At 42.0% G+C, this 26,567-nt stretch overlaps 2 protein-coding genes across 2 annotated transcripts in view; one reads left to right on the top strand and one right to left on the bottom strand.

Annotated features, from left to right (window-relative positions):
* Positions 1-26,567, top strand: part of ctnna2 (catenin (cadherin-associated protein), alpha 2) — a 566,064-nt gene that overhangs the window by 368,629 nt on the left and 170,868 nt on the right. The window lies entirely within an intron of this gene.
* lrrtm1 (leucine rich repeat transmembrane neuronal 1) lies at positions 20,579-25,504 on the bottom strand. Its single transcript, XM_072670569.1, has one exon. It carries the CDS (start codon positions 24,170-24,172, stop codon positions 22,598-22,600), a length of 1,575 nt encoding a protein of 524 aa, XP_072526670.1. The 5' UTR covers positions 24,173-25,504; the 3' UTR covers positions 20,579-22,597.

The following is a 26,567-nucleotide window of genomic DNA, read 5'->3' on the forward strand; positions in this document are numbered from 1 at the left end:
GAGGTTGTTGGGTGAGGAACAATGAGGCAAAATCAGACACTATCTGTTATACAGATGGCACTCTGTGTCTCTGTGTGAGAGAGAGAGAGAGAGTATGTGAGTCAAATCCCCAAGTAAATTATAGGCCAAATATGAGTTCAGAAGGTGTAATCAAATGGGTGCAATTGGTGGCAATTGCTAAAATCTGAACCTGTACATTTTCCATTATCTAATTGGCGGCCGTGTGCGTCAGCTCTCTGAAATGGGGCATCATTTAAAGCAGTGGGTTGACCAACAGTCAAATATACACAGCTTTGCCTTTACTCAGTCATTCATTTTATTGTCTGAATTTTGGGTTATGTTTTTACTGTGGCTAAGAGGCTAATGTAGCAATAAGGAATCAAAGGTTATACCATAAAAAATGGAAAGTCAGACCAACTTAATATGATACAGTAACTAATTACAGATCATCACCTTGGTTTAGCCTAAAATTCTCCTAACTCACTACTTCTCAGTTTGGTCGACAATGCATTTTGAGCTGAGCCTCAAAAACATTACTAAATGAGCTGCTGCTGAAACTAGTTAAATGATGTGTAAGGTGTTTCGTCTGTGTGTCCTCCCCCTCGGTCTGTTTACTGTTTATTCCCCTATCGCAAGAGTGGAAGCCTTCCTATTTTCTGGCGTTAATGGGATTTGAACAAGTAACCTCCTGTTTCTTGACAAGCAGGCTGTGAATCATGTACACTTCTGTGTCTGAGAAAGAGCAGAAAGGTGAATTTACTGAGAACTGTGTTTGTATGTAGTGTAATTTTGCAGCTCTAGACCGGCCCTACGGTCTAACTGCTGCTCATCATGTCTGAAGAGATCATAAGTTCAAATTCCTTCAAGGACTCCATTGTGAAAAGCCTCTGACTATGGGGACGTCATGTGATATAGGGAGTCCTAACCTTTAAACAGTAAACGAAGTGAGTAGGAGGGACATTTTTAAAATTATTTTCTTCCTGTCTTTCTTTTAAAGTGTCCTTTCTTGTTTTGTTATTTTCATTAATTTATTTCTCTGTCATGCTTTTTTTATTTTTGATTTTGTTACCTATCTTTCAAATGTTTCCTTGTCCTTTTACATTTATTTTGTTTTTGCATTCTTTCTTTCTTAATTTGTTTATTCATTTAATCATTTATTTATTTGTTTTTAATCTCCTTTCTTTCTTTCTTTATTTCTTTCTTTCTATTCTTTCTCATTTTTTTTTCTTTCTCTTTATTTATTCATTTCTTTATATATATATATATATATATATATATATATATATATATATATATATATATATATATGTAAATCAGTATATTATATTTATATACTTAGTATATATTGTTGACCAAACTGAAATGCAGAAGAAAGAGGAGTTAAAATAACTTTTATTTTTTAAGTTTAATTTGTATATTTATATTTATTTTTATTTATTTATTTATTTTTCTCAGTGTACACAACCACAGGGAGCACACGCCGCAAATGATAATGAAACCTCCGCAGCAGGGTTGGTCTGAAAACATGTCATAGTGTGTCCCACATTGAGCCCATTGTCTAATGTGCCATGCCTCATAGAGGTGATTATCTGGCGTATTTATAACAGTAGTATCTACAGAAGATGGATTTCTCGCAGTAAATATTAGGGCATTAACTGATGCCTCCCTCCAGCCGGCGAGGGAAAATAGGAGAATTATTTGACGCGGCGGGAATGATTTAAGAAATGAGTTCTTTTAACTGTTTGGAATGATTAAAGCTATTGAATTACAGTTCAATTTAATTAAATTGCTTTTGTGATCCAATTTTTGCTATGTGTCGGGGAGATGGTCTGCCCATTAAATGGTGCAATTGATTGATGAAATTTAATCCTGACTGTGGCCAGGTCTCAGAGAGGGAGAGTGGGTGAGAGACAGAGACAAAGAGAGAGAGAGAGAGAGAGAGCAGCCAGAGTAAAGGAGATCGGTCTCCCTGTGGGAACCGTTGCGTATTATAAAATTAATAGAAATTTACCTGGTATGTTGTGATATTTTGAGTGCTTCTTTAATTGCATGTCTCTCATTTAGAGAATTCCCATATAAACCAGTACTGGGATTGAATTACTAATGTGCATATTAATGTACCTTGGTGGTCCTATGTTATGGAAAACTCCCCTCACTCTGACTCTGAAGGAGTGTAATGCTGTATGTAAGAGCTGTACTGTACCATTGACTCTCCAATCCATACAGCTCATGTGTAAACAGCTAATCTGTAGAATGGCCCATTATGGTGCATGCTGAAGACTGAAGGAGGTTGGAAAATGAAATTTGTGGTACATGAACCCTTGCATGACTTCAGACAGGGGGAAAATGCATCCATGCCCTTGAGATAACTTTATTACAGCAGTAGCAGTACGAGTACGGGTTACACACGTTTCTGGGCCTGGCTCTACAGTGCTGGTTTCAGCCTGTTTTCTGCTTGGCAGAGGGCTACAGAGGCATGGCCTGTTCTCCGCTATGTAGGCCACGCACGCTGTGTTTCTCTGCTCTAACTGCAAAACATGACCTCTAACATATACCCCTCACTCAAAAACTCATTAAGCAGCCCCCTCCTGTTTCCTAAAGGGAAAGGCATGCCGGCCACCTCCCAAGAAAATGAATCTCTCCCTCCATCCTTTCACCTTTGCTTCGTAAGGAGGATTGCCTAGGAGAGAGAGAGCGAGCGGGAGAGAGAGAAGAGAGGATGCTGGCCTTGGGCGTTACTTGTTCTGGACGCCATCTGCTTTCTTTCGATCTTGTCCCTTTTTTTCTATTTTCTCTTTTTTTGGCTGAGTATCAGTCTGCCTTTCTTACTTTCACTCTTTCTTTCTAAATCTATTTTAGGTATTTATTTTTTCAAGTATTTTCTGTCTTTCTTTAAAAATATGTACAATTCTTTCTTAATTTCTTTATTATTAGTGTCTTTAATTGCTTTGTTTTTTTTCCCTTTTTTCCCTTATTTTTAAACATTTGTCTTTTGAGGTTTTCCACCTTTCTTATTATATATTTATCTTTCTTTCTTCATTTATTAATTTCTTTCTGGCATCTTTTTTTTTTCTTTTTAACATTCCTATTCTTTAACTCATCCTTTAATTGTTCTTTCTTTCTTTCTTTCTTTCTTTCTTTCTTTCTTAATTTTTGTTCTTTTTTCTTATTTTTTTTTCTAAAAATCACATTTTTACTCTTTTTGAGAGCTTCTATCATTTTACTTGCTTCTTTTTTTTTTATTTATTCATTTCTTTCTGGCGTCTTCCTTTTTTTTCATTCAACTTTCTCATCCTTTAGTTGTTCGGTCATTCTTTTTCTTTTTTCCATTTATTTTCTTCACTTTTTTTCCTAAATATCTTGTATTTTTTCTCTTTTTGATAGCTTCTATCTTGTCTTATTTGCTTATTTTCTTTCTTTCTTTCTTTCTTTCTTTCTCCAATTACCTCTCAGATCTCTCTCTCTCTCTCTCTCTCTCTCTCTCTTTGATTCTCCTATTTAGCGGTAGCTAGAATTTGGCAGTGTGTAATCTCACTGTTAATCGGCAGTCCCTTTGTCCAATTAAGGTTGTTTTTGTTGGCTTTATTTACAATGTTCCGCTTGATTTGATTTGGCTTGTGTGTTTAATTGCGTCTGCCCTTGACGACGGGCCCGGACCCGGGCAGCCAGCGTTGCCCTTTGAAGGCTCCAATCAGATGAATCTCCCGTGTTGTGTTCGGTCACCCGTTCAAACCACCGGTTTAGTGCCTTCAGCAAACGCAGGCCTCCAGTAGCTGCGTTCAAGCAGTGTAGAGGGCTCTGCTCGCAACGAGTTCACGCAAACAGTTGCTAAGTCAAGTCAGCTGTTGCCAGTTCGTTTTGTCACACACAAAAACATAAATGTCATTTTCAATGTCTTTACATTGAGGTTGGTGTGGCGCAACAGATAACATCACTACCTACCAGTGAGCTGCCACACTACGTGGGAGACTGGGGTTCGATTCCCGGTCTGGGTGACTACGCTGCGCTACACCAATAAGAGTCCTTGGGCAAGACTCCTAACACTACACTGACCCACCTCTGTAATATGAGTAACCTTGTAAGTCGCTCTGGATAAGAGCGTCTGCTAAATGCCATTAATGTAATGTAATGTAATGTACCAAAATTTCATGATGAATGGACCAATAGAAATGCTTGAAAATATTTTTTGCCTTGACCTCCATTGAAAGTTGAAGTTGGTGTGCTGAAAGTGTTATTACAAACTTCTATTAGTAGAGAATAGCCCCAGCAGTTTGCACAGAAGTCCCTGTAGTTACTGAGTAATACTCCTGCCTGCCAGTTTAGCATGCAGAACTTAAGCCCAGTCAGTCTCGGTGACGGGGAGTGTTAGTGCAGCACCGTACCTCCACTTCTAAAAGACACTTCTTCTGTTGTATGTGTTTAGTTAGTACATTCAAGTAAGACCGAAAAGGCCTTTTAAATTCACTGAATTCAACCCCATCATCTCTACATCTCAAACCCAAGTCCACATTTTCAGCAAGTCAAAGATTTGCTTTCAGCCCTTTTATTGCACACTACTCGTTGTGGAGGTGGGAGAAGCACAGGGACTTTGATTGACGAGGTCAATTGGCACGGCTGCCCTTCATCTCCCTTTGAGGTGAGTGGGAGAGCTGCGGTCATCCTCTTTTCCTCCCTGTGAAGTAATTCACCCTTTCTCTCTCTGTCTGGGCTTCGGCCTCAGGCAAAGTTCTCACAGACAGTACAGTCGGATGTATTCAAGCGGTGTCTTCCATTCATTGCTGCCTGTTGTCATTCACTGGGGGTTAAGTGAACTAAAACACAGGATCTGGCGCAAGAGTGACTGTAGGAGTCTTGTAAAGCACAAAGGACAGAAGGAGGACATCCATTCTTTCGTTCGTCCCCCAGCAGAACTGCATAAATGGCTGCTCATTCAGTCACATGAAGAGCAGGCTTCAAAGTTCCTGCAGAAGAAGCCTCGCGCGACCATCCTGTGGGGGACTATGACTTATTCAGTATTCTGCCTGACTGCTGTTCTGACCTCTCTCTTTCTCTTGCTCTCTTGCTCTCTCGCTCTCGCGCTCGTCCGTGCCACATGTTCGAATGTCTTTCACAGGAGCGAGGCAGCAGGAGGCTGCTTTTGAATGAACATGTGAATTTGTGGTGCACAGCTGTGAACTGGGCTTTGTAGAGGTGGCTGGGGAGCAGTGGGGATCTACTACGCTAACAATGGCTTCACAGTATGTTGTACAGATAAAAAGACCTTTTGTGCCAAAAATAGTAACTTTATACGAACGTTCTTAGCGTGAGTTTATCATCAGAGGTCATGCTGTTTGATTATAAAAGGATGCTGTAAATCAATATGAATTATTTATCTTTGAAACGAGCAGAAGAGTTCATTTCACATTTGCTTTTTAAAGCCGAATATACAATATATGGACAAAAGTATTGGGACATCTGCTCGTTCATTGTTTCTTCAAATTTTATCCTGCTTTTGTTGGAGTAACTGTCTCTACTGCTCAGGAAAGAAGGCTTTCTACTAGATTGTACATTCTGCAGCAATAGTTATACTGATGATCAGCACCACACCACATCTCAGCTCCCTAATTCATCCCAAAAGTACTGGATAGAGCTCTATCATTTCAGAGTTTCCTATTGGGCATGGTGCCATTAGGTTTGTGTTTATTGTCCTATTTTGTGGCCAATTTTCCTCAAGTCAACATCGCATGTGACTTAAAGTAGATGAATGCATTAATTAGAAAGAATTGTCCAAATTGTCAAACATTTGGACATCTAGTGTGTGTGCAGTCATCCAACTTCGATCCTTTTGTTAAGAAATAGGCCACCAGCGTCGGTAGATGTTATATGGTTGAATGTAAGTTGACATCTTCCAAATGTCACATGCCAACATCATATTGACATAAAATACTAATGTTCTGTTGATCAATACCAAACGTCTGCTGAACTTTGTAATGTTAGTGTTATGTTCACATAACAGAAAATTCTGACCTTGTTAGACAGTGATATGTTGTTGATTTTACGTCAAGCTGTATGCAAAAGTCAACGTCTGTGTAACACTGGAGCTTGATTTCAACCCAGTGTTTGTTGAAATCTGTCCCACGCTGGGTTTTGATCTCAGCCCTGTTTTCATTTTCAACTAAAATTCTCTGTTCTTTCTGATGTCAAGTTAGAACTGTATTTTCAAATAATGTAAAACTTATATATTATTTTCCATATTTTCAATATTGTGTTTGTGCCAGGTTTTCATGTAATCAGACAATTATACTACAGAATATTAATTGGGAATGCTTATTTGCAGCAGTTTCATGCATATTTACTGAGTATGTCTTACAAGTAGACCAGCAAATCAGTGTGGAATTTGGGACAGTGTGTTTTTGCACATATTCCTTTCCATGTTAACCCATAAAAGGCCCATTATTTAACCCATTTATAACATTTTATGCTGTTCTGACACAAACTGGTTAGTCCTCTATTGGCCCTCCATAGTAGCAATTGCATGCGGGTATAAATCCAGGTTGCAGTTATACTTATTCATCTACAACTGCTCTCATTTCAATCTTTATACAGTTAATATTACCACTTATATTTGCATCTAAAAAGTAGATTATGATCACACCAATGTTCTTGCGTTGCTGGCCTTGACAACAAGGGCTTGAACACTGTTCAGTAGCTACTGTAGTTGTTAACTTCTAGCTAAAGTCTAGCCATTCACTCACAACCGCACAACCCTCCAAAGTAGATAGGATAGTGGAAAATATCTCTAAACACAGGGAAGAATTGTGAGGGAAATAAGTGTGTCCAGATTGTGCTGTAATCTATATAATAATTATTGCTATTGATTGATTTGAAAGAGAAACCATGATATTATATTTGGCCCTCTAGAGCAGGCCTGCTTATGCTGCTTTCCTCTTGAATGATTAGTCTGTGTCTACACAATAGCTTACACTGTAGCAGTGTTGTACCTAATCCTCCGCTGAGGATGCTGTATGTGGACCTAATGACTGCGCATTGCTGACCACAAAAGGTCTCCTGCCTGGTTAGAGAGAGAAAAAGAGCTGAAGCATCAGGCTCCGGACAAACATTATTAATAATAGAGGAGCGGTATGCCCCAGACATGCATGTTAGCAAGTCAAGGATAAAAAAAAAACAAAAAAAAAAACAAACAATGAATATGTGAATGAATGAAAATGTACTAGTGAAAATATTCACAAGAATGGGCTGTACACAACCGATATTTATGTTTTTTTTATTTTTTATTTTTTATATAAAATCAATAACTGCATTAAATATCGATTGGGTTTGGCCTGGGGGGCACTTGCTATGTGCACTGACATGGACAAGAAACGCTAAACTGCACACCGTTGCACACAGATGTAAACATGAGGCTCATCAGATTACTGGGTATATCATATCCACAGAGCATGATCTCCATTGACTGATTCGGTCTACTCTCTACTGCTATTGATCCTTGCGGTCTTGATTTGAAAGTGCACCTGGTGATTTAAATGCCAAAGGCTAGTTTTGGAAAGGTATGTGTATACATGTCTCTATCTGGGTGCATTTGTCATTGTCAGTATTCTGATGTGTTCTCTGTAAATGTCAGGTGGCTTTTAATTTTGTCATTTCCAAATCCCACCCACAAGCTACACTCTAAAAATAATGGCGCTTCAAATAGTCCTTTGAGCAGCGGCATAGAAGATCCACTTTTGGTTCCAGATGAGAACCAACCTCAACCCCCAACACTGTTTGCCATGTGCCAAAATCTTAATATAATGTTCCTAAACTAAATTTAAAACCCAGTAAAAAGTAAATAGCTGATGGTTTAACCCTGCTTTTTAAAACTATCCAGTATAATATTCCTAAACTACTTAAAATAAGACCCAAAAATGCAACCGTAGAGTTGGAAAGCTATTAGATCTGGCAGTGCTTGGAAATTAGTGAATTGTTACAACATATAGCTTTGAAATAACCCATAATAAAGTATTAAAGATTGCTATGATCTAAGACCCTAGAATTCATATTAACGTGAAATTCTCATTATTATTCTCATCATTATTTGTCATTATTTTCTGTGTAGTTTCTGCTACTGAGTGATGCCTGTGTTTGTGTTCTTGTTTGTTTGTTTATTTATTTATTTATTTATTTATTTATTTACTGGTGGATACTTGTTTAAAAGCCTGTTGAGTCATGCTGAAGCGGCCGGTTGCTGTGTCAGGTTGGGTTGCCCTTGCAGATTGCATGATTGGATGCCTTTTGCAGCAGACAGATAATTTTTTTTTTTTTTTTTTTTTTTTTTTTTTTTTTTTTTTAAATCCTGCTAGTTGCTGATATTAATGTACATCAACCATATTTCGCTTTGACAGTAATGATCTCATTTATCAAACGTCGCTTTTATAAATAAACAGTTTCTCCAAATACAGATAAAGAACATCAGTCATTTATGGGAGCTGGCATGTAAGAGGCTTTTGAAGCCTGGTTTTAAAAGGTGGATAGAAAGCAGTGCACAGCCGCCCACCTCTAGTGGCGCAAATCTTCATAAACCGAGGGAATGTGTAATCTGCTGCACTTTTCCCACCTTTCTCCATGACCCTCCTACAGTTTGTGCCACCCACCCTCAAATACATATGTATGAGGGGAAAAAACATCTCATTTGCATCTGAAACTGCCACTAAGGGCTTCGTTCAGCCACAAATTAGAGGTAATATGAAAGCTGAGCTCTGCGTTAGTAACCAAAGATACACCAATCAGCCATAACCTTAAAACCACCTATCTAATATTGTTTAGATCCCCCTCAACATGGACTCCACAAGATTTCTGAAGGTGTCCTGTTGTGGCATCTGGAACCACCAAGACGTTAGCAGCAGATCTTAAGTCATCTAGGTTATGAGGTTTGGCCTTCTACTACTTTGGGGACTGGTTGTCCTTCCTTGGAGCACACCCCACAAGACCTGCTTGATGTTTTGGAGATTTTCTGAACCAGTCTCTACTACTGCAGCTCTCTTCTGGATGGTTTCCCTCTGCGCACCATCAGGCTCCTGCAGCTGATCCAGAATGTAGCAGCAGGGGTCGTCTTTAACGTTCCTAAATTCAGCCATGTCTCTCCACTGCTGTCGTTCTCTCTTCACTGGCTTCCTGTAGCTGCTGCCTGCATCAGATTCAAAACCCTGACGCTGGCCTACAAAGCCAAGAACGGACCAGCCAGCCCCTCCGTACTTGATGGCAATGGTCAAAAGCCGATCCGCACTAACAGCCCTTCCAGCTTCAAGTACGGCTCGGCTCGACCCGCCATCTCTCAAAATCCACGGAAGACAAGCGTCCAGGCTTTTTTCTGTCCTGCACCAAAGTGGTGGAAAGAGCTTCTCCTGGGTGTCTGAACAGCCGAGACGCTTGCTGTCTTCAAACCCAGACTGAAGACTCTCATCTTCTGAGAATACTTGGGCGAATAGCAGAGTACTATGGTCTCCTTATTGACTTGTGTTTAGTAGAGTCTAAACTTAGAGGATCTTTAAATTATCAGTCTATTCAAACTAGCTGAGGTTTTTCTTGGGTAAATAGCAAAGCACTTTTGTAAGTCGCTCTGGAGAAGAGCATCTGCTCAATGCCTTAAATGTAATGTAAATGTTAAATGCAGTCTCGCGCATCTAGACATCACAATCCGATCCTTTCCAGAGTGTCTCAGACTTTTTTCCTTGTTTTTTTTTCCCCTTAACTTCAAGATTAACTTCAAGAACTGACTGTTCACTTGCTGCCTAATATATCCACCCCTTGTCCGGTGCCACTGGAACCAGATCATCCGAGCTTTTCACTTCACCTATCAGTGGTATTAATGTTATGGCTGATCATATACATTGTCTATTATATGTCCTGACCCTGAGAATGTTATTAGCATCAGCTGTTCTGCCTTCTGTCTTATAGAATTGATTAGGAATGAGACTCCCAAAGGGGGATTGCTGTGGCCCTTCATGGTTCCTTCCATTGCCACGTCCAGCCATGTCCAGGACTCTAAGAAAACATTCAGCAGTTGGTCTTGCTCTCTCTCTCTCGAAGTCCGCTCAGCATGCTGCTAGCCAATGCAGACCTCTATTAGCAGACATGACAGAACTGGCAGTGTCCTCCTAATGCTTTTCTCCAAGCTGTGATGGAAGCAACTTTAGCTAGCAGGTGGAGTTGGACATGACTTAATTAGGGAAAATTGGGTGAAATACCAAACCAGAAAAGTGATTAGAGAAGATGAGGCTGTTGGCTCTACCGCACACAAGTTAGCACCTCCCAGCTAACTTCGTCTGGCCTCTGGCTCTCCTTACCCTGAAACAATCCACATAATGGCATGTCAGCTGCTGGAGATAATCTCCAGGGCTAAGCGTTCATATTTATCCTTCTCCGTTTTGGCCAATCAGGAATAGGGATGAAAAATCGATCGTGTGTGCCTCCGAGTGCGGACGGGGCCTTCTAGCTTCTGGCGAGGCTTCCATTCATAAATCTTTGCTCAGTCCCATGAATGTAATCAGGCCCTATGCAGAGGGCATAGTCTGGCACCGAATCCCAATCTCTGTCTTGTCCACAGCCTCAGCGATTATGTTGGCAGGTGCAGTGCAGTGATGCCGAGACTTGTGAAGAAACACGGGGAAAAGCTACAAGAATTTCCCTCAGTTTAGTCAGTCGCCCAAGACGCATCTGGTGTCAAATATTTGCTTCTTTAATTTTGCACTGAGGCCATGGTGCTAATGTGGCTAAGAAGTAATTGGGGCTTATGTAAAGCAATTAGCATTGTGCAAACTGCATGCCTAAATCTGCAAGCCATTGACTTAAGTAGTCTCACACAGGCCGGCCTATGGTTTGTGACACAGTTTGACTATCCAAGAAAAAATGCCAGCACAGTTATAATGTACATTAGCTTGTAGTACCACCCCGTAACGCCACTGCAAGACTAAAGAGGAAAGGGCAAAACTGCTTAAATATGTGTACCATAAGTCTCAAATACATCTTTATTTACCTACATCCTTCTCTTTCACCCTCTATCTTTCTCTCTGTCTGTCTTTTTCTCTCTGTCTGTCTGTCTCGCTCACCCACATTCGGTTTGATCATGGCCCTGTTAGTGGGTTCAGCCTGCATCATGTCCTCTGTTTGGCAGTCTCTGCAAAGAGCTCATTTCATTTCCCAAACTCGTAACACACACCCGAAAAAAAACGCCTGGCTGAGAAAGGCCTTCAGCACTGCTTACGCAATTGAGTTCTCGCTCTGAGCGCGAGCACAAAAAGATCACGGCCTTGCTCTTTCTGACTGGGTTTCTCATTTCTTTCTTTTTCTTTCCCTTTCTCTCTCCCTCCCTTTGCTTCCCCCGCTGCTGCATCTCACACCTCCTCTTCTGAAAATAGGTAAGTCTGCTTTATTCATCTCACTCGGGCTCATGTGTGCTGCATGTTGCTATACTTAGACTCAGTATGCTGTGAAGGAGAGTGGAACAGAAAGTGACTCCGGCTCTGATTTAGCCGTTTCACAGCCTATGGTCTGATCTGTGAACTGTTGGGCGTGTAAAATCAACCTGGAGGTGTTGATTCAGTTGGACCGTTTCTGGGAAATGACCACGATTGATTTGAATAATCCATGAAATATGCACTCATGGGTTTGTCCCAGATGAAATTCTCTGTTTTCAGACATTAGCACCCTTGCTAGACACATTGGAGTGGTCAGTGTCAAAAAAAGGAATCATACCTATGTAAATTTGAAACAAATGTATGAAAGTTTAATTGTTTTAGTGAAGTTTAAGATTTCATCACACCTAAATTTGGTTATTGAACCAAATCATGATGGAACTAGAGATTTACTGACTCGTTGCATCGATTCCTAAAGAATCTAGTGTAATTGAACCATTTCATAACGCACCAAATCATTTCTTAAAGAATTGAATAAAATCGAATGTTGTTGAAATTGAGATTCCTCAATTAAAACGTGTCATGAGGAGCCTAATTGAACTAATTGAATCAAATAGTTGAGATTCTTTGACACGTTGAATTGATTCCAAAAGAACTGAATGAATTTGAATCGTGCCGATTCCTTGACGCATCGAAACGACTCCTGAAGAGCCTAACTGAACAGATTTGATTAATTCTGCCATGCATTGAATAATTTCTTAAGGAATCAAATTGATTTCAGTTTAAATTGAGATTGATGCATTAAAATGTTCTAAGAAGCCTAATTGAACTAATGGCGAAATTAAAGATTCCATGACACATTGATTCGTACAGAACCTATTTGACTCAAATGATGTTAAGCTTGCTTGATGCATTTGAAATGTGTCCTAAAGAGCCTAATTGAACAGAATCGGCTGAATTCAGCTGTGAATTCAGTCCTACATAATGTATGTAAGTCAGATCATAATGAAATTTGAGGTTCAATCACACATTGAATCATTTCGTAAAGAATTGAAAAAGGCATCCTAAGAGCCTAATTCAACAGAAATGTGAAATATGGTTTGTAATTGAGATTTCAGTGCAGTACACCTTGAATCCATCCTTTAGAAACCATCTGATCATGTTAACATTTTGAGGTTCTGTTCATGAAAATAATTCTTAAAGAATTGAGTCAGTTTTCGATTCGGAGAGGCACAGACTCGATAGTATTTAATATTGCATCAAATCATTTGATAAAGAATCATAATCAGATTGAATCGTTGTAAGGTCAGAGATTTACACCCCAAATGAGGCGACCTTGGTCCACTCAGGAAAATGAGGTGAATCCTTGTTCCCCATCTGCTCAGCTGGCAGAAAGAGGCCAGGCAGAGAGGCTTTGTGTGCAGTACTGTGTCAGCACTGACATCAGTGATATGATAAACAGCCAGTGATAAATGTACACTCTTTCTTTATAGAGCTGCTTCATCTGTTGTGACAGTAACTAAATAACGCCGTCCTTTGTTTCCTTTTTTCTTCACTCTCCCGCTTGGCTTTCCTCCGATTCGCTGAAGCCCCTGCTTAGCTTGACTCTTTTAAACATATATCAGAGCGCTTGGCACAATCCCGTCTGCTCTTGATGGTGAGGGTGATTGACTGCTGCCATATTAGGGTTTTCACTAACGCCTTACTCATAAACTCATTAGTGGCTAAACTCATTAGAGACATTCGTCACTGCACTTCTCTTTATGCTGAACAAGTGATAAAGGGTTTTTTTAAAAGCATATTTTAATGTATTGATGAAATGACTTTTTACTGCTAATTTAAACAGGGGAAAATGTGTTCAAAAACAGGAGATAATATTCAGATGTTAATTTGATAGAAATATTGCCTTGATTTGCAGCCAAAAATGTCCCAATTTGCATTAAATGTCTGTTATAACTGTGTAGTTACACATAAATAAAACATGTAATAGCAATGTAACTACTGATGATAGAAACACTCTTAGCTTTGACTTTGATTTGATGAAACATCAGATTGTCTTTGCAGCCAAAATGGTCCCATTTTAGAATGCGTCTAATTGTGTAATAACAGTGTAATAACAGTGTAATAACTACTGTAATGTATTCACTGTTACAAATGGTTTACAGTAGTACAGCTTGTGTATTTACACTTGTATTCACATCAGCTTTGACTCATTTAGTGAATCAGATTATCCTTGCAGCCAAAATGGTCTCATTCTTGATTAGGTGTTTTATAATTGTGTAGTTACACATTAATAATTATGTAATAACAGTGTAACTACTGATGTAGTCACTGTTACAAATGGATTACAGTAGTACAGCTTGTGTAATTGCACATGTATATCAGTGTTGAGTTTTGACTCATGTAATTACTCAAGCATCTCTCAAACTATAACAGCCTATGTTCTCATGCTAGGTTATAAATGTGTAATAACATGTAATAAGAGGGGATAACTGTATTTATATAAACCACTGCTTTTCCTTTTACAGCTATTGAGCTACACTCCTGTAACTGAGTCAAAGCTGAATTTGAGAAGCTGTACTGCTGTATTGGCTTTAATAATATGTAATAGCCACATGATTCCCCACCAGTAGTTACACTGTTATTACGTGCTTATTAATGTACTTAACTTGTACATAGTTATCACATATACTTAAAATAAAGTGGGATCTTTAGCACTGTTGCCATGTTTTCAGTCTCCACACTCAAGAGCTGGGATTACAGTGAGTACAGAATTGAACTCTGCACATTACAATGTAATTAATTACATAATTATGTCTTATGTTGAAATAGTACACAAAAGAGACAGTTTGACTTCTAAATGTTACAGAAAAAGAAATAAAAATAAAAATACTGTGTGAACAGCTGTTTTGAGCCACAAAATACAATAGAGATGTATGCAGCTACGTTTTCACGTTTTCACATTTTCATTTGTGTGTTTACTCTGCGCCGGTGAAAGAGCGAGCGAGAGAGGGAGAGTAAATGTAGGAAAAGGGAGAGAGAGAGAGAGATGGAGAGAGAGAGAGAGCTTGTGTATTATATAGAGCCATTGGCTTGAATGGGTTTGTGATCAGCAGCAGCTGTTGTCGTACCCAGCGCAATCAAGATGCCTTATGCTGCTTCCCCCCCGAATCCCATATTGGTTTCAACGCTTTGATGTTGCATGCGGGAAAATTACAGAGATATCCGAGAAGCCTCGCTTTCATGCTGTCAGGAGAGAGAGAGAGAGAGAGAGAGAGAGAGAAAGGGCGAGCGGTTCAAACACAGATATCAGGAACCTCAGTTTCGAGGCGTGGACGTTCAGAGCGTGTGCTCCAGAGACGACAAGGAGAAGCCGTTAATTTCCCGGTCAGGGCAGGTTCTTGTGGATTGTTCACCAGGGAAAGGTCATGTGTGAGGAAGAAGCATCCTTAATTGCAACCGGTGTCAACCTGACATGTCTGTAGTGTGTGTGTGTGTGTGTTTGTGCATGTAAAAAGCCACAGGGGTGTTAAAGGAGAAGTAATGAGGAAGCATAACAAATAGAGGAGAGAGAGATAGAGGGAGAGCTCTCAGGTGGCTGTGATCAGCACGGCCTTGTGAAAAGCTTATTTCATGGTCAGCAAATAGAGATAGCAAATTCTCTCATATTTCATACGTTTTGCCCCCTTATGCATAAAAGGATAACAGCAGTGCGTACTGTGGAGAGGGTGGGGCGGGGTGAGGGCTGTGAGATCTGCAAACTTGCATAAAATAATATATACAGTGATGCTTCTCTCCAGTACATTGTAGTGGATGGCCTGTTCTCCGCGAAAGATCAAGATGATGCTAAATAAATGCTTTAATGCCTTCCAAATACAAACTCAGTAAACCTTTAGATTTAGGCCTCTAAGCACATTATTTAAAAGCATTTCTCTCAGCAGTAAGAGAGTTTCACTGCAGAAACTCCAGGTCCCATAAGCAAAGATGCAGGTAAACATAAATACAGTAAAGGACCAAGAATTGTCTCTTTCTGAAGAAAGTAGTTAAGATCTTGAGAGTTAGTCTGACGAACAAAGCTAGCTTCCAGATTTCTTCTGGACGCCTCCAGCCAGTTCTTATTAGGGCGTATTCAGTTCCATCACCAGATCACCTGATTGGCACCCTTAGACCCTGTAGCCCACACTTCTACACTTTCTTAACTAAAGTACTGTCATAATTAACATAGGTTTCATAGGTCCTAAAATAGAGCCCTGTGGGACTCCATAAGATAATGCTATTAAATTTATAAATAAATAAATGTATAAAAGATAACATAAATGCATACTATCACTAATATCACTATAAATAATTCCCATATCCCATGAGGAGCTTTTTGAAGATGTTTTAATGAACACAGTAATGTAAAATCACTACTTTTAGTAGGAATTTGGATTAATATTGATTCTAATTTGAGCGCTCTACTGGGTAAATAAACACTGATTGCCCAGTTATGGTGCTTTTCATCGTAATTTATGCAGTGACAATCTTTTTTGCACAGTGCATGCCATTTTCTTTATCCACCAAAAACATAATTATAGTTATGTGACCAGTCCTTACAAAGACTACTGCTACTGCTTGGTTGTAGGCTTGGTTGGTTGCTACTGCTTGGTTGTAGTCACAAAGACTACTGCTACTGGTTGGTGTGGCGCAACAGATAACACCACTACCTGTTGGTGAGCTACCACACCATGTGGGAGACTGGGGTTCGATTCCCGGTCTGGATGACTGTGCTGTGCTACACCAATAAGAGTCCTTGGGCAAGACTCCTAACACTACATTGGCCCACCTCTGTAATACGAGTTGCCTTGTAAGTCGCTCTGGATAAGAGCGTCAGCTAAATGCTATAAATGTAATGCTGCTACTATTACTACTACTACTAATAATAGTAATAGTAATAAAAAATAATTGTAGTAGTGGTATTAAAAATAGTATTAATAGTAAAATTAAGCTCAGGCTGTTATTTCTATTACAGTAACCCTTTCCATAATCAGTTATAGCTTGATTTGCAGTGGAATATTCCTGCTTGGAGTTACTCGCTATAGCTTTGGCATTGCAGAGGTAAGTAGATGTGTATTTTGTATTTGGGTGAGCTCTGGAGGCTAAGCCATGCAAATGAGCTCACAGCTCAGAGGTATAAGACATTGCTTTGTGCGGCACAGGGCTTTCTTGGCAGCAGGGCTGGGCTGTGCGCATGGGAGTGTTGTTACTCATGGCCCAGACAAAAACACAGATGATCTTTAAATTGACAGTGGCAGGAAAGATGTTTCAGATGCTGGGGTAATTGATTAGGCAGGATGATGATGATGATGATGATGATGACCAGTGCAGCTCTTACTGTATGCCGTCACTATTACAGTAAACTTGCTTACAGTGTAATTTGCACAGAAAACCACACTAAAACCAAAGGTCATCTCCAATTGGAGACTAATTATGACTCACACGTGCAGGAAGATCTTTGCCTTTGCTCACTTTGCCTTCCTCAGAGAAGGCTAGCATAGGCTACTATCCTCTGAGCCTGTGCTGGCTGTGTGGTTACGGATGGCTGCAGGGTTATTATGCAAAGCCAGAGACACTCAGTCGATACAGCCAGCAAGGTTAATTAATTTGTTAAGCATTGTGTGTTCTATCAGGATGCCCCGACAGCCATATCTACAGTGAAATTGTCCTCATCACATTTTCCTCCCATACTATCTGATCTTTATTATGCCGGGACACGAAGGACACTTGTTTCAGACTGATGATACAGAGTTTAGCCTAAAAGTGGATCATTATGCATCACCTTTAGCTTTATATCCTAAAAGACCATTAAAAAGTTTACCCAGTAAGTTATATAAGGACTCATTACATTGTTTGTCTTATTCCTGCAGTAGTTCGCATTAACAGGTCAATTTCATAAGCAATAAATGTATATGTACATGATTATTGCACAATACTATATCATGATAACTTCTTAAAACATTGGCTTATCATTACTATATTTATCTCAAGAGTAATTATTTAGTAATGACTGTGAAAGTATGCAGAACTTGTGTAGTTATGAAAGTGAAAAGTTAAAGTACAAGCCCACATTTAGGACATAACTCACTAAACTAAAGTCTGCCCCTACCCATAACTACAAACTATAAGCCTGATCTTATACCCATGAGCCTGATCCTGTAACTTTGTCTAATTTCCAAGCTGTAGGTAAGTCTAGTTCTCAAGCCTAATCTTGTGATCACACGTCTAATCTTGTAACAGTAAGCCTGATTTTCTTCCTATAAGGCTGATCTTTAAGACTTATGTTGTGAGCGTAACTATTCTGTAACTATAAACTTAATCCTGTATGATCTTGTAACTGTAAGCCTAATTCTGAAGTCTGATCTAGCAACTATAATCCTGATCCTGTGAAGGTAAGCCTAATCTATTACAATAAGACCAATATCGTAACTAAAAACCTGATTATATAACTGTAAGCCTGATCTTGTATCTATAAACCTAATCATGAAACCTGGTCCAGTCCGCTAATCTAAGCTTGATCCTGTAACTGTAATTCTGATCTTGTAACTACAAGCCTGATCGTCCAGCTAAATCTTGTAATTAGATGCATAAATCCGAAACCTTATCCTGTAACTACAAGCCAAATATGTTAACCTGATTCTGAAGCCTGATCCTGTAACACTAAGCCTGATCCTGTAACACTAAGTCTGATCTTTAAGCCTGATATTGTAACTATAAACCTACTCCTGAAACTTGATCCTGTAACTATAAGCCTGATCCTGTAACTGTAATTTTCATCTTATAACTATAAGCCTGTTCCTGTAACTATAAGCCTAATCCTGTAACTGTAATTCTCATCCTATAATTGTAATTCTCATCCTATAACTAAGCCTGGTCCAGTAACTATAAGCCGGATCCTGTAACTGTAATTCTCATCCTATAATTGTAATTCTCATCATATAACTGTAAGCCTGATCTTGTAACTGTAATTCTCATCCTATAACTGTAATTCTCATCATATAACTGTAAGCCTGATCCAGTAACTATAGGTCTGATCTTTAAGCCTGATATTGTAACTATAAACCTACTCCTGAAACCTGATCCTGTAACTATAAGCCTGATCCTGTAACTGTAATTCTCATCCTATAACTATAAGCCTGATCCTGTAACTGTAATTCTCATCCTATAACGGTAAGCCTGATCCTGTAACTGTAATTCTCATCTTATAACGGTAAGCCTGCTCCAGTAACTGTAATTCTCATCTTATAACTATAAGCCTGCTCCAGTAACTATAAGACTGATCCTGTAAATGTAATTCTCTTCCTATAACTGTAAGCCTGATCCAGTAACTATAAGACTGATCCTGTAACACTAAGTCTGATCTTTAAGCATGATACTGTAACTATAAACCTACTCCTGAAACCTGGTCCAGTAACTGTTAGCCTGGTCCAGTAACTGTTAGCCTGGTCCAGTAACTGTAAGCCTGGTCCAGTAACTGTAATTCCCATCCTGTAACTGTAAGCCTGGTCCAGTACTTATAAGCCTGATCCTGTAACTAATTCTCATCCTGTAACTATAAGCCTGATTCTGAAGCTCTAACCATACCCACAGACAAAAAAGAAAGATTTTAGACCATTTAGGCCCTCATTTGTCCATTGTTACACTTTGCATGTACAGAAAGAAGTTTACACCCCTGGATTTGCTAAGGCATAATTTAGTTAACCCTTAAAACTTGAAGCTACAACCAGCAATAACCCAAACAAAAATGCTGTGATTGAATTCTCACTCATTCCTCATCAAAACAAGCAACCACAAGTTATTGAAATGTGATTTGAACCTGTTGACACAGAATTCAGATCATTCCTCTTAATTAGCTTGTTAAATAGTAAACCTTCTAAGAGTCAACTAGCCAAATGTCTCAGTTCCTGCCAGGTGCCACAGTAGCTACCCCATAGACTACCTCACTCCATATTGCATAAATTCAGAGCAGATTCTAAACTCCCAGGGATGAACTCTAGGCTCCTGGCCAAGCACTTCACTCACACACACACACACACACACACACACACAATGCTAATTAGCCACAGTATCAATAAATGATTGTCATAAATAAAGCATCATTTTTTTCTTCTTCTTCTCCCTCTCCAACACCTTCCTCCAAAAAGCAGTAATGTAGGCAAGCAATTAAGTAACCGGCCATGTTCTTCGTATAGCCATTCACATCGATCCCTCTCCAGCTCGATCACTCACTGTAGCCGTATTAATTATGAGAGCCAATTGCTGGAACAATGCGCCATGGTGGTGGAATGACCTCCCGCGTGGCTTTCTCAGACAGGAAACGGGAGGAGAGAGACTAGCTTTGGCCGGACCCCCGGCAGACCCCTGCGTCCTCAAATATTCATGACCACTCAAAAAATACAGCGAGAGGAGAAATCAATACAACTGCCAACATCGGCCACAGAAGTTACTAAGCCCATACAATATTGATACAAACTCAGCCAAGGAGCTAAAAATAGGCCGGGAGCGGTTGGGGTTGGGGTGGGAGGGGGAGTTGTGGACCCAATTTCATTCATTGTTAGAGAGGGTGAATGAGTGGGATCTCTTCCCCATTCTCTCAACACACCCCTCCTCCCTTCAGCTCGCACATATACATCTCCATCATCGCCCGATGTTGCTATTTGTAGCGCGGGGATGTGCTGGTATTGTGCACAGCTGCTATTATTCAGAGCTTTTTGTTTCTCGGTTTGCTGAACTCGATTGGAGCGGCGCGAAAGGGAGATCATGAGCGGCAACAATGCCTTCTTCCTTCGCTCGCTCCTCGCACTGTGTCATTCTGCATCTGTGATGCTGCGAGCGTCGCTGCGCGCTCACCCTTTTTAGCGGCCGCATTTCGAGGCCCCCCCGAATGCGAATGTGGACTCGAACCAGGCATGCGTCATTAGCACAAGAGCACAAGTGTTGTGAATGGTGCTATTGAAAGCAAGCAAGGCAAGGATCAGAAAAGGTTTACCCCAAAGCATGTTTATATTATCATTTGAATCAGGTATCCATTTCAGACAGTCTCTTAAGAGAGGAAACAGAAAAAGAGCAAGACTCTAACTCATCAGAGCAGCAGCGGGTAGGTGATGGGAGGGGTGTCGGCACATGTATGCATCATTTACAACAAATCAGAGTGCGTTTTATTTGTTTATTTTGGCTCAGCTCCTCATATGGATCAAATACAGTGGTGAAAATAGAACAGTTTCGATATCAAGTATCAAGGGGTGTCCGGGCCATCGAGGTTGATGATATAACCATCGGTATATAAAAAAAATCCCTGCTTAGCTTCACAGTTTTCCTTGTTTAACACATCCCACACATACTTGAGAAAAAGAATAAGGTGTTCCCATAGCCACACATGCAGTTAAACTGTCAAAAACGCTTGACCCACGCACATATATATACCTGGTTACTTGACCACATATACACACTCAAGCGTGTCTAATAGTAGTGCCATTTCCCAGCTAGCCCCTTCCACTGGTGGTAACCACCAAATGCCTTAAGTTGAGTGACGGGCGAAAGTACTGGAGGAGTCGTTCGTTTTAAAGTAATTGAACCCTTGTTTACTTCTAGTGACCAGCCTATGTGTTCAGAATGCGAGATGCTTTACTCTGCAGCAGCGATGGTGCCCAGGGCTAAGCTAGGACCTCCACACGCGCACACACATATATGCATGGCGAAGCTCACACATGCATGCACACTTGGACATAACATAACCATCCCTCTGCCAACAACAACACAAAAAAAACCCCACACATTAAAAGTCTACATAAGAAAAAGCAAGGGCTTCCTGCTACCGTCTCTACTTTCCCTCTACTGCTTGCGTTGGGACACTAGAGAGCAGTCTGCACCTTCTTTCAGAAACCACATACTTCCCTGTGTCTTCCAGCCACTGCCACAGGACATACTGCCTGCCAGTATGCCCTCAACAAACACCCTTAATGAAAAAAGGAAATCTTGAAGAATAGCTTCTCAAACAGAGATCCCCAAAAGATCAACAGTTAGCAAACCCTTAAAACATCCCTACCCATTCTAAATTGGTTTTCGGTGTCAGTGGTTAAGGCTAGGCTTTTTTTTCCCTGTTGTTTCAGCTCTGATTTCACCACTGTCTTAGAAATAGGAAGGTCTAGCACACTAGCTGAGCATGAGAAAGCAGTCGGAAGGCATAGCTTTGAGCCGTTAAAACACCTCGGCCTTGTTTTATTGAGACAGCGCGTGACCACATGGTTTGATTGTGTAAAATAATCCTTCTGATCGGAACGTATCAGGCTCCTTTTTTTTTTGGCTTGCTTAATCTATAAGGAAAGGGACACGAGAAGATAAAAAGCAACCACAACAGTAACAGCAAGCCTGCACAGTGATTATTCCCCACATATGGTGAGATGGGGAAGAAAGAGAAAGGGCTGGGTGTGTGTGTGTGTGTATGGGGGGGGGGGGGGTTGGGGGGGCAGGAGATCTGAATTTCAGATTGAGGCTTAACATTTCAAATGAAGTGACGAGATCCCCATTGCCCATTTTATTTACCGCCTGCAAATACCGCAGAGCCAAACTGACAGTCCTCCCCAGCTACCACCGACAACAAACCACCCCTGAAACTCGCCTGCAGACGTGACTACTGTGAATTGCAATTCATTTATTTAAACATTTGTTTCCTTTTTTCCATAGTTTACAAAAGAAATAGGATAGCATCTTGATTTTTATTCCCGCGCCTTCATTTCTGATTTCAACATATTTTACACTCATCTCTTTTTTTTTTTTTTCCCTTAAGATTTCGTTGTTGTTGTTATTGTTATTACCACAATGAAAAATTGTGTTCTTGATGTCCTCAGTAGCTTTAGACAGTTAATCTCCTGCAGTAGAAAGACACCTTAAAGCTCAAATATCCACTCGTCACAAGAGAATTTAAGTGATGAGTTCCCATATTCCTCCCAGCTCCATGACAATGTGTCAACCAGTCCCAAAGCCAGGTTCATTGAAAGCCACTGAGGCCACTGAAATCAGCAGTAAATCCTTGGTCTCTGTCCCCTTTGCACTCCGAACATGCCATCCAAGTCTCTTCCAGAGAGCAGCACAGTGTGGTACAGCATCAAAGCATGTCCCATATCCATTGATCTGGTGCGATTGTGAAATATCCAGGGACGGCAGCCAAGACTTCACACCTCACATTCCCGGGATGCCTGTTGCTGGCAGGTGCAGGAGCCATATTCGTTGATGATGACGAGGGCGCCTTCGATGTGGTTCGGCTTGTAGTCCACATAGTACTCGGGTGTGGACATGGTGGCCATCTGCTGCATGCTCTGCTTCTGTTTCTGCTTGCGGCGCTGGCTGCTGAAGCATTGCCTCATTTGCCTCACGCCGGCCGGGAAGCACTTCCACGACACGTAGAGCATGAGCACCACAATCAGGAAGGAAAAGATGAGTGCCATGGTGCCCGTCACCACCTTGTGGATCTGCATGGTACTCTCTAGGTCATCTGCAGCCATGGTCACTGTAAAGGAGTTGGTGACCACCTCACCACCCTCCACGTCTTGTAGATCATATGGGCCTCGGGTGGGGCCTTTAAAGATGGAGCCCCGGGCCAGGTCTCTAGTGACTGCGTAGGTCTGAGTGGTGGCCTCGGCACTATCCTCACACAGCTGGAAGGCGTAGACAGCGTCCAGAATGTCCTCGCCCTGGGCTGTGTCGGGGCTTGCACACAGCAAGGCGCTATCGCGTTGGCCCTGGAAGCCGCTCAGCCAGGAGGCCAGGGCACAGACGTTGCGGCTACACTCCCACTCGTTCCCAGACAGGGTAATGCTGCCCAGGGATGTCCAAGAGTCCAAGATGCGCTGGTCCACGTAGGTCAGCTTATTGGAGTCCAGCATGAGCTCCTTGAGGTTGGGCACACTTTCAAAGACATGTGGCTCGATGTACTCGATGGCGTTGTTGGAGAAGTCGATCTTCTCCAGGAAGTGCCAGGTCCAGTCCAGGGTGCTGACCACAATGGTGGCCTTGTTGTTGCGCATGTAGAGTGTGCGCAGGGCAATGAGGCGGGGAAAGTGGGCCAGGTTGACTTTGACCAGCTCGTTGTGCTCCAGATGCAGCTCAGTCAGTTTGAAGAGCCCAGCAAATGAGTTGCGTGCCAGGCTCTGCAACTGGTTGTAGCCCAGGTCCAGGAACTGCATGCTCCGGCAGTCCTGGAAGATCCGCACAGGCACAAACTTCAGGGCATTGTAGCGCAAGTGCAAATTGGTAAGCTTCCTAAGGCCGTGGAAAAGGTCCGGCTCCAGTGACTGTAGCCTGTTGTAGGATAAATCCAAGATGCGCAGGTTGGGCAATGGTCTGAAGGTCCCATTGGACAGGTTCTCTATCCGGTTGGTGCTGAGGTCGAGTTCCTTGACCCGCCGCAGCCTCTCGAAGGCGCTCTCCTCCACAAACTCGATGTTGTTATGATCCAGGTAGAGCCAGGTGAGCTGCGACAGGCCAACAAAGTGCCCCTCGCGCAGTTCTGAGATGTTGTTCTCCCGCAGGGATAAGCCTGTGGCGCTGCTCAGATTGCGGGGGATGTCCGTGAGGTTGAGCCCCTCGCAATACAGCAGCTTGCTGTCGCAGCGGCACAGCCTCGGACAGCTCGCCCCCACCAGGGGAACCATTTTCAGAAAGATGCCCAGAGAGCACAGTATCAACCCGGGGGGCTTCCTTAGCGGCCACTTTAAGTACAGACCAATTAGGAGGAAATCCATTAGCATGAATATCCCGCAGTGTCGTGGAGAAAAAGTTCATTGAATCATTCAGATTCCTCTCGTTTTGGACGCCATGATTTTGTAACTCCCCAGGTCAGAAATACTCAGTTCAGTGTCATTTTTTTTGTTGTTGTTTTGTTACGTGGTTCAGCTGATTGTGATTTGTGATTTGTTACTCAAAGGCAAAAAAAATCCGACCACGTCAAAAAGCCAAGATTCGAGAGGGGCAAGCGGTAAGTCACTTTGCTCATGTTAGATGTTGGGCAGCAAAAGGAGAGACAAAGGCGGTAAAAAATAGCGGTCTTCCAGAATCAATCTCATATGAAAGGATTCCTACTCACCCCTTTCCAGAGGCTGACAACCTCTATTCAGCTGCTCCCTTTGTGCCGCCACTAATTATGTGCGAATCTAAAAAAGATCCCAGTGTGGTACAAATTCAGCCCCCCCTCCTTTTCAGCGGCCACCAGCTCCTGGCAGACTTACAATGTCTTAGTTCTCCTCGTGTGAAAAGAGCCAGAAAGAGGAGGAATCCAAGTGGCATTCAGCGCGCTCGCAGGAAATGCAAGCTGCCCAGACTGCATGCGTGAGCACTGTTCTCCCTCTCCTGCTTCTCCGCAGTGACTGCTGCGCTGATCAGAGCAGGAGGAGAAGAGGCAAAAAAAAAAAAAAAAAAAAAAAACCCACACGCTCACGAAGGGGGGAAAATCCACTCAACTCTTTTTTTTTTTTTATATATATATATATATTTTTCCCCCTCTTTCGCTCTTTTGTGTTGGAGACTCTCTTGGAGCTGCCGACGCAAATTAACGTCCGTCACTTGAAGCAGCCGTTGACCTGCACGCTTTATATCCAGTTTCGCTAGCCGTCATTCTCTCGGAGGACAGCTTCTTCAGGAACGTGCACTCATCTGAGCTGGATGCTCACCACCCTGGCTGTGGACCCCTCTTGCCTCTTTTCCTCTGTGTTTTTATCTTTTTCTTTTCTCTATTCTATTTTTTTTTTCCTCTGTATCCCGAAGTGCCGTGTCCGCTAGGAGCCTGGTTTCCAGCGAGCTCTCTTTTGGGTGCCGCTCATTTCCTGTGGGCTGAAGAGGCTGTTGCCGAGAAGGGATGCTGAGGCATAGAGGCTGAAAGGCAGGGCTGGTGCGTGTGGAGGAGAGAGTGAGTGAGAGAGAGAGAGAGAGAGAGAGCGAGAGAGAGATACGAGGAGAAGGAGAAAGAGAAAGAGAGGGAGCAGAGCTAGAGAGCCCTTGCAGCAGACTAGTGCGCTGCCAGTGCATGCAGAAACACCTTCTGTTCACTGAGTGTCGTAAGCCACTCACAATTCAGCCCAGCTCTCTCTCTCTCTTTCGCTCTCTCTCTCTTTTGCTTGCTCGCTCTTGCTCTCTCTCTCTCGCGCTCTCTCTCTCTCTCTCTCTCTCTCTCTCGCACACTTGCACACACGCTCACTCCACCTCCTCCTCCTCCTCCTTCTGCTATTCTGCGCTCTCTCTTGCTCTCTCTCTCTTTCTCTGTTCTCTGTCTGTGTATATCTCTCTCTCCCTTTAGCTTGATTTTCCACAGTGTCTGAGACATTTTCATATTCAAAAGGGGCTGGGCTTCGACTGGGGTTTTAATGAGGCACAGTTGAGTCGCCGCTCCCCCCTCCTTCTTCATCTCTCTCTCTCTCTCTATCTCTCTCTCCCCCTCTCCACCCACCTCTCTGTAATGAAGTGAAACAAGCCATCTATCTGCCTCTCCTTTTTTGTTGTTTCCATCCACCCATCCATCCATTCACCCACCTACCTACCTACCTATGTAAATACCTATTAGAAAGATAGATAGATCAAGCAGATCGCTTCTTCCTTGGCCTGCGTTCACCAGCAGTTCCCCCTGCCCGCTGAATCCGATCAGAAGTTTTAATAGCAGGCTGACCCAGACCTGCTCCGATGCGGAACGTGAGGGATGACCGCGCTTTCCCAGGCGTTGAGTGAATCGTCTCACTGCACTTGTTGACAAATGGGCATTACAGCAATGCTAATAGCATTGCAGCCCACGTGTCAACGCAGCTTGCTGGTGAATCAGATCAGCGTCCTGCAGAGGTCCATCACCCTCCTCCTCATAACACTCTCAACACAACAGAATGAAGCCTGAAACTGCTGCATTTGCATTTGCAAGTAGCCTTGTTTACCACGGCCGTTTTTGAAGCCGTCCAGTCGGAATACAGATCGGAATCATCTGTTGCCACTTAGCCCGGGTTACATAAATATTCCACTCAGGAGCTCGGGCCCCGGTGCTGTGCAGATCGCCCTCCCTCAGGCTTGTCGTTTCATTCCGATTAATTTTCAAGGACAATGAGCTGTGACGCTCCCCGCACATGAAGCTAGCATGCTGCCGTTAGCCTGCCTCACGTCTGATGCCTG

Source organism: Salminus brasiliensis, chromosome 24 (assembly GCF_030463535.1).
Source record: "Salminus brasiliensis chromosome 24, fSalBra1.hap2, whole genome shotgun sequence".
NCBI classification, from domain to species: Eukaryota; Metazoa; Chordata; class Actinopteri; order Characiformes; family Bryconidae; genus Salminus; species Salminus brasiliensis.

Bases quoted from the DNA above. Each gene is read 5' to 3' on its own strand.
- lrrtm1 (XM_072670569.1), bottom strand. From the start codon at position 24,172: ATGCTAATGGATTTCCTCCTAATTGGTCTGTACTTAAAGTGGCCGCTA.